The sequence below is a fragment of the Bactrocera neohumeralis genome, unplaced genomic scaffold (genome assembly GCF_024586455.1).
Source record: "Bactrocera neohumeralis isolate Rockhampton unplaced genomic scaffold, APGP_CSIRO_Bneo_wtdbg2-racon-allhic-juicebox.fasta_v2 cluster10, whole genome shotgun sequence".
NCBI classification, from domain to species: domain Eukaryota; kingdom Metazoa; phylum Arthropoda; class Insecta; order Diptera; family Tephritidae; genus Bactrocera; species Bactrocera neohumeralis.
In genome coordinates, this window is record NW_026089623.1 from 6993145 (window position 1) to 7002535 (window position 9391).

The 9391-nt window shown below is 40.8% G+C and overlaps 1 protein-coding gene across 1 annotated transcript; it reads left to right on the top strand.

Moving 5' to 3' along the window:
* Positions 1-449: 449 nt before the first annotated feature.
* Positions 450-2406, top strand: LOC126765071 (probable isocitrate dehydrogenase [NAD] subunit alpha, mitochondrial). The gene is given in 2 exon segments (XM_050482680.1): positions 450-1193; positions 1195-2406. Coding segments are annotated over 2 exon segments (1065 nt in total). The 5' UTR covers positions 450-554; the 3' UTR covers positions 1621-2406.
* Positions 2407-9391: the final 6985 nt, after the last annotated feature.

Consider the following 9391-nt stretch of genomic DNA (forward strand, 5'->3'; position numbering starts at 1 on the left):
CTCGCTGTGATGGGCGGAAAGGCCGTGTTTCCGCTCCGGTTTCAAGTAGTTCTCCCTCCTCCGGTTCTGGTTGGAGAGGCCTAGTCTCCGTTCCAGAGTCTGATGCATCGATGGAGAGAGCATCATCGGAACTTATTTGTTCGCTCCATGACTGGTTTTGAGGCACTGCGGGGCGGCGACGGGTATTTCCCCCGATGTGGAGCATTGTGTGGTGCTTCTCGTTGCAGCGCCGGCACCGTGCGTCGCTGGAGCAATTCGCTGACCTGTGGTTGACCGCAAGGCAATTTACACAATATTTGCCTATGAGTGCCTCCCGTAGGCGCTCCTCCGGTGTCTTGGCCCGGAAGGACGAGCAGAGCCGAAATGGATGCTTTCCCTTGCACATCGTGCAAGAAAGCGGGTACCGGTTTGGGTGTAGGGCCGCCGTCTTCTTTAAGGCACTGTAGCGCGTTTTGTGGTTGTGCCGTTCTGTGCCGTGCTGTTGGTGATTTGGTTCTTAAATTACGAATATCTCTAAGTAGATTAAATCCAAATCTGTGTGAAATTTTAAAGAAATGGCTGCAAGATTAATTCAAAAGATTGTTAGCACTGCCCCCACATCAGCTCGCGGCTTTACATCTGGTTCCAGAAAAGTCACTTTAATTCCTGGTGATGGCATTGGCCCTGAAATCTCCTCTGCTGTGCAGAAGATTTTCACCACTGCCAATGTACCAATCGAATGGGAATCGGTGGATCTGACACCAGTTATGGGCCCCGATGGCAAATACGGCATTCCTCAGGCAGCTATTGATTCGGTGAATACAAATAAAATTGGCTTGAAAGGTCCCTTGATGACCCCAGTTGGCAAAGGTCATCGCTCATTGAATTTGGCCTTACGTAAGGAATTCAATTTGTACGCTAATGTGCGGCCCTGTCGCAGTCTGGAAGGCTACAAAACTCTTTACGACGACGTCGATGTGGTGACAATCCGTGAAAACACCGAAGGTGAATACTCCGGCATTGAGCACGAAATTGTTGATGGTGTTGTACAGAGTATAAAACTGATCACTGAGGAGGCGTCAAAACGTGTCGCCGAATATGCCTTCCAATACGCCAAGGCCAATAACAGGAAGAAGGTGACCGTAGTGCACAAAGCTAATATTATGCGCATGTCTGATGGTTTGTTCTTGCGTTGCGCGCGCGATATGGCCGAAAAAATACCCGGAAATTCAGTTCGAAGAACGTTACTTGGACACTGTGTGTTTGAACATGGTGCAGGATCCCAAAAAATATGATGTCTTGGTAATGCCCAACTTGTATGGTGATATTCTTTCTGATATGTGTGCTGGCCTCGTTGGTGGATTGGGCCTGACCCCATCTGGCAACATGGGCTTAAATGGTGCACTATTCGAATCTGTTCACGGTACTGCGCCTGATATTGCTGGCAAGGATTTGGCCAACCCAACTGCTTTATTGCTGTCGGCTGTTATGATGTTGAGACACATGGAGTTGAATGAACATGCTGATAAGATCCAACATGCCTGTTTCGAGGTGATCAAGGAGAGCAAATATTTGACTGGAGACTTGGGTGGCAAGGCCAAATGCTCAGAGTTTACAAATGAAATTTGTGCTAAACTATGAAGTGAATGAATACAACTATTAGGTTGTTTGTATGCGAACGTCTTCATCGTGTCGTGTATATACGCCAATTTCTGATTGGAACACTAAATGATACCCACTGCTGCTTTACCCAACAATAACCTAAATTGATTAAAAAAATTCACTAAATAAGTATGTAAAAACAAATTGCTTAAAAGAAAAGTATTGTACGTTCGAATAGAAAATTTATTCACCCCTATATTAAACTGTATAATATCAAAACGTAACATATTTGTTGAGCCCAATACTAAATAACAACAAACAAACCTTAAACTTCACTTGCTATTCATGTACAATTCACTTGTTAGATCGTTAGTCGTCTTACTACAGAAGTATTCATTTAAAGTTTTATTTTTTCTTTGTTCTTAAATTTGCCATCAGGTATTTAGTATTTATATTACGTTTATTAGACAATATTTATTTAAAGATATTGGATTTAATTTTATGTTTTATTATCGCCCAGAGTTATTAAAATTGCTAATATGCTCTGATAGTGATTTATTTGTCATTACTTAGCACATTCAAATCATATATATTAATTTATTTGCCTATTGTCGATAGTCAATTGTATTTGATGATTAGAATATAGGCAAAATCTAATTCTCATTTGAAAGCAGTAAGGATACCATGTTATATTTTTTTTTGCCAGAACAATAAACTATTAGAAAAAATGTCTGACTAAACCACCAAAAGTCATTGTGAATGCTAAAAGGTTTTGCATGTTAAGACAACTCAATAAACAGTTAATAAAAATGTAAACAGAAAAAAGGTATTTATTAATGAAAGAAAATGTGCAAATACACTGAAAATAAATTGTGTGAGGTATGTGATTCTTTAAGAGAATAAAATATAATCAATTAGGGTTTTCACAAGTCTCATAAAGTTATAAGTTATAACGATTCGAAACCATAGCAAATTAGAATTGTGAATGTGTAAACTCATTTTTGTACGAAATCCCACAACATTTTACGACGGGTTGTGAGTACCCCAAATGTGAAAATTTATAAAATTCAAAAATAAAAGAAAAAATAATAATTTCATACATAAGTGCACAATTAATTAGAACGACGTAAATTCGCATAAAAATGCCAACTTCGACTGGTGTCTAGGGTGGAATTTGTAATATTTGTATCGTAGTGAGTGTATCGGAAAGTTAGGCTTCCGATGTGGCTAGGGAACTGTTGTGTTGAGTAGGGTGTGCATCCACGTTTTTCTCCTCGTAGGGCGGTAGTAAGACCAATTTGGCAAGCGGTCTTGTAACTTGGCCTTTTTCAGTGATAATGTCAACTACTCGCACTCGGGTATCAGCACCTGGGTGTATATTAACAATCCTACCCAATCTCCACTCGTTCGGTGACAAATTGTCTTCCTTGATGACGACAAGGTCACCTGTCTTTAAATTTGTTTTGGAATGTTTCCACTTAATGCGCTTCTGCATTTCATTCAGGTATTCGGTTTTCCACTTTTTGCAGAAGGATTGATGTAAGGCCTTAAGTTTTTGCCATCTATTTACGATAGAGGCACTGCTTTCATTTATATCCGGTTCTGGTGGGGCCATCAGATGTCCGCCGACCAAAAAATGTCCTGGAGTAAGTGGCTCCAAATCAGTGGGTTCGTTTGAGGCTGGGCTTAATGGTCGCGAATTAAGGCAAGACTCAATTCGGCATAAGAGTGTATTAAACTCTTCAAGAGTGTATTTTTGCCCAGACGCAATCTTGCGGAAATGACTCTTAAAGCTTTTCACACCTGCTTCCCAAAGTCCGCCCATATGAGGAGCTGCAGCAGGTATGAAATGCCATGTAAGAGCTTGGTGGCTATATTTTGAGATAGCATTGTTGCGAGCATCGGCTATGAAGGCTTTAAGTTCGGACCTTAGGGATCTTGATGCTCCAACGAAGTTTGTACCATTGTCCGAATAAATATTCTTAGGGCAACCTCTTCTCGAAACGAATCTAGAGAGAGCTGCTAAAAATGATTGTGTTGATAAATCGGTAGTGGCCTCCAGGTGGATGACCCTTGTTGTAAACCAGACAAACAGACAGACATACCCTTTGGATACACGGCATCCTCTTCCACGGTAGCTTTTTATTTCGAACGGACCCGCGAAATCTACCCCCGTATTCGTAAAAGCGCGTGAAAATGTGAATCGTTCGGACGGAAGTGCACCCATAAGTTGCGTCTGAGCGCGTTTTTTGAAGATCGTGCACGTCTTGCAGTTATGGATAATGGATCGGATCAAGTTTTTCACCCTTGGAATCCAATACTGAGCCCGCGTTAGCCGTAACATCAGCTGGTTTTCTCCATGCAAAGAGACTTGATGGATAAACTGGATTGTTAGACGAGACAATACACAGTTGTATGGAAGGATAATTGGATGGCGCTCATTGTATGACAAGTCGAGAGACGCACCGAGACGGCCACCAGTTCTCAACACTTCATCTTTATCGAGGAATGGATTAAGAGAGAGGATTTCACTTTTTGCATCGATGGGCTTACCGGATTTCAAACAACCATACTCTTGACCATATTTCTGCTTCTGCGTATTTATTATCAAACGTCTTGTCGTTGCTTTAATTTCTTCGGATGAAATTAAGCAAGACATTTGTTGAAAAGAAGCCTTTGTGTTTGGATGAGTTCTTTGAGAGAATCTCATAACGTATGATAACACGCTCAAAGCTCTCGGCAAACTCGTAAAACGGTCAAGGATGTCGTTAGAATCCCCCTGTATTGTTGTACAAGCATGTACACGTACCTGTTTTTCCTCTATTGTCGTCTCGTAGTCATTTTGTCGTAATGGCTATTTGGATTGATCTTCTTGCAGCCAAGAAGGTCCCTGCCACCTCAAGATGTTTTCCACCAAATCCTGTGCCATAAGTCCCCGACTGGCTAAGTCTGCAGGGTTAGATCCTGAATCGACATGATTCCAATTTGCGTTGCCAACCTTTTCTATAATCTTTGTCACTCGATGGGATACAAACGTTGACCATGAACATGGTGGCTTGCGAATCCATGCGAGAACGATGGTCGAATCCGTCCATAGTTTAAGTTTAAGATGAGTCAGCTCCAGGTTGTTGACGACAGATTCAACTGTTTCGGCCAGTAATACGGCTCCGCACAGTTCCAGACGCGGTAAAGAGATAGTTTTGACAGGCGCTACTCTGGTTTTTGCTAATAGTAGGCTGACGAAAACTTCGTTGCTTGTCCTTACGCGCAGGTAGACCGTTGCTGCGTATGCTTTCTCTGATGCATCGCAGAAACCATGAATGGACACATCGTCCGTCGGCGAGAAGTGGACCCCATTTTAATGTTGTTTATGTACCTATGGTTATCCATGAATGTGTGCCAACGATCCAATGTGGTAGGAGATACAACCTCGTCCCATTGTGTTCCTTCCAACCAAATATGTTGCATTATCATTTTGGCTGTGACGATTATCGGTGCTAGCCATCCTAATGGGTCAAACAGTTTGGCGATATCTGAGAGGATAGCTCTCTTTGTATATGATTCTGGGCTGAGTATAGGTTTTGTTTTATAATAGAAGAAGTCAGTGTGCGCATTCCACCTTATCCCAAGAGCCTTGACATCACTTGTGTCTTCGAAGTCTAAAAACTCTTTGTTTAGCAAGTGGTCTTTTGGAAGGCCTTGTAAAATTCTTCCACAGTTGGCTGTCCATTTTCTTAATGGGAAACCTGCCGACTCCAATGCTGTTCTTATCTCATTCCTAGCTTTAATTGCAGCCTCTATAGAGTGTCCACCTGCTAAGACATCATCAACATACATGAACTTCCTAAGTATGTTTGAGGCTACTGGTAGTGAGCTTTCAACGTCGTCAGCTAATTGGAGTAACGTCCTTATTGCCAGATAAGGAGCGCAGTTGATTCCGAACGTCACCGTCTTCAATTCAAAAATGTTGGTTTGTTCGGTCGGATGGTTGCGGAAAACGATTCGCTGGTACTTCGTTTGATCAGCTTTCAACAGGATTCGGCGATACATCTTCTCAATATCGCTATTGAAGACATATTTAAATAAACGCCATCGCAGAATTAAGATGGTCAGATCTGCCTGAAGAACTGGACCGGGGAGAAGGATGTCATTCAGCGAAGTGCCGTTTGAAGTCGCTTGCGATGCATTGAACACCACACGCACCTTTGTCGATGTGCTCTCTTCCTTCTTTACGGCGTGGTGTGGCAGGTAATAGTTGTTACTAGAGTCGGCCGTTTGATTGGTATGTATCTTTACCATATGACCCAGCTCAACATATTCATTTAACACTCTGTTGTATTCCTTTTGCAGGTTTTCATCTCTTGACAACCGAGCTTCATTGCGATAAAACTGGGAGTACGCAATCTTTAAGGAACTACCTAGACTAATGTTGACCGGATAGTCTTTCCTGAATGGTAGCGATACAACGTACTTCCCGTCTTCATTTCGCTTCGTTGTCTTTGTATAGAGCTCTTCACAATACCTGTCCTCCTCGCTTAACTTCCTTTCCTTGAACATCTCTTTCAATTCCCAGAACGAAGCTAACTGCTTTTCCAGCGATATTTCGTTATAATACGAGACGCAAGTGTTGTTTGGCTTGATTGTATTAGCACGCCCTGTGACTATCCAACCGAACACTGTCTCTGGCGCAAGAACTGATCCCAGCACGTTCTTGCGTATGCCATCCAGCATAATCTGGGGATAGACGAACTTACTTGGAAGGCGCCGAGTCTGTTCTGATGGCTGTTGTTGTTGTATTTATTCTGTGTGGGTGCACTGACAGGCTTTGCAGAATTGGACGATTTCTTGGCACGTTCTATTGCCTCTAAATCACGGTATCTATCCGTGAGGAAATTGTCCAATTCCTCCCACTTTGATGTCTTTGTCTTGTTCTTTACAGACTGTTACTACAGGGCCAATGTTGCTTGTGGCAGTCTCTTAGAACAAATGCGGATTATGATTGGATCCCACTTCCCAATGTCCACTTTATTGGCTGTCAGGCAGAAGATGCAGCTGTTGATCTCCCGCTGTAGCCATTTTATCGAGCTGGAACATTCTTTGTCGATTGACGGTAAGTCGAGCAGTATGTCAACTTGGGTTTCGACTAGTATACGCTCATTTTCGTACATGTCAGTCAAACCCTTCCATGCCATTGCAAAGCCATCATTTGTAAGAGGGCATTTCGACACAATAACCTTCGCTTCCCCTTGAGTCTTTTTGTTGAGATGGTATAATTTCTCAACAGGTGACAGGCGCTTGCTTTTGATGTATACGGCCGTGAACATATCCCAGAATGTTGGCCATGAAAGGTAGTCGCCTTTGAAAACATCGGTATCGCAAGGCGGAAGGGAGTGGTTATTGTCTACCTTAGCAGATTTTTCTGTGTCTTTGGGGGTTGAGAGGATCTCAGACATATCCTTCATTGCCCCCATGCAACGTATGTAGCATTGACCACCTAGCTTGAATTTTTTTTTAATAAGGGCATAGTCCTTTAAAGACATGTCTCCTTTGCTGTTGAGGTCGTCATGGGCAGCTTTCGCTTTGCACCACATCTCTCTCAACTCATCTTGTTGCATCACAAGAGCGTTTTTCGAGATGTCCTTTGATGCGGCACTGAATTCAGACTCGTATTCGACAACGTAGTCCACTAGGCGCATGAAAGCTTCCATGTTTTGTCGATATAAGTGACAAGAAGAATTGAAAATTCAAATTTAAATTTAAAGGAATATAGTAATACTCAAGACTGAGCAGACTTTGGCCTAAAGAATATGGGAATCGCTTTGAAAATAATTCCCCACTATTGTAAATATTTATTTGCAGCACACCACTGCCAACCAAACAAGAAAATAGAAAAAAGAAAATTGTTTGACTGTTTTAGCCGATATCGCAATATATCTGGCTGGTCAATAATATATGATTTATTGAATATAAGTCAGCAAACGAAAAAAATTTTTAGCTAGTAGCCGATATCGGAATATATCTCGCTCGTCAATAATACTTGATTTATTGGATATATTTTAGCAAAAAAAATTTTCAACTAGTAGCCGATATCGCAATATATCTGGCTTATTGTACTTTATTTAATATATGTGAGTTGTAGCACACCACTGCCAACCAAAAACGAGAATATATGTGTACTCGTACGTAAGTATGTATATTTATGCAACACTTTATATGGTTCGCCACCCAAGATACGCCAACGAAAATCAGTTTGTTACAAAAAAGTGTTTGAAAGTGAAAAAGTGCAGTGTCTCAGTGAAAAAAAACAAAAATCAGAAATTTCGTAAACCAATTGAAAAAAAAAAAATCAAAAATCAGTGCCGCAAGTGATATATGAAAAAATATTACCGCACAAAATAGAAAAATTGAGAAAAGTCAAAAATTAGTGCCGTAAGTGATATGTGAAAAAGGTATTACCGCACAAAATCAAAAAATTGAGAAAAATCAAAAAATTAGTGCTGTAAGTGATATATGAAAAAATATATGAGAAAAGTATTACCGCACAAAATCCGGTAAACGTAACCGTGCGCTTACGGATTATTTTGTTTTTGCAGTTACTTCACTAAAACACTAAAAACACTTGTCACTTTGCTTTTCTTGTATAAACGATTTGTAATTGTCACCAATATTAAAAAAAAATGCGATTAAAAACAACTCTTTTTTTTTTCTTTAAAACGATTTATATCCAAGTGATATTAAAGCAATCACGTACCTTAGATTTGCCTGAGTTGGTGTGAAGTGTATTGTGTTAAAAAAGAGTTGCTGGTGGGCAGCGCCTTGTGAATCCCTGTGGGTGGTGTTAAAAAACTTGCTTGCTGGTGTGCAGCGCCTCGTGAATCCCAATTGGTGTGGTGTTGAAAAACTTGCTTGCTGGTTTGTGAAATATAGTCGATTAAAATCCGGCTCGAAGGACCATGAATATTCTCGAACGTTCGACGAGTCACTCGCGGACGATGCGTCGATGGTTGAGAATATGAAATAGGAAAAGGAAGTGTATTAATAAATGAAACCACAAAGTTTGTGTCTAATATAATAAATTAAAATGTTGGTTCTTTATTAAATTGGGATTACCAAATATTACCTGGTTTGTGCTTGTGGTGATGCTGATTGTGGTGGCCGGTGGACGACGTCTTATTTCGCTTCGCTCTCTAGAAAAAGTACCCCAGACTGACCAGCAGAATCGCTTGCTAAGCGGGAGTTTTCAACGAAACCATTGCCAGTTGAGTGAAAGTTATTTACAGTTGAGTGAAAACTATTAACAGCTAACTGGCAATGGTTTGTTATATACTCACTAGGGGTGGTAAAAAGAAATTAGGCGTTGGCCTAAACAACCGGAGAAGCTGAATCCATTACTAGTCACTATCTGTTTGCTCTTGGTTCATATCGTGCTCTTTATTTATTAGACTGGATTCATCGATACATAGCAGAGATTCATTATGATCTGATTGCTATTTTTGCCGGAATAGTACAAACTATTTTATACTGCGATTTCTTTTATTTAAAAGTACTAAAAGGAAAGAAGTTGCAATTGCCGGCATAAAACTTGGAATATCTCAGCATTTTGAGTGTTAATTAGAATTAATAGATTTCCAAATGTAATAACTTTTAATTGTGGCTAAATGAGTAGCGACGTCACATCAGATGTACATCATTTCACCACACCGAATCACATTAACACACACACACGCACATGCACCAAAACGCGATGACGTTCTACGTTCTAATTAGAACAAAAAGACAAGAGAAAGGCGCTCGCGCACCTTTGTTCGTT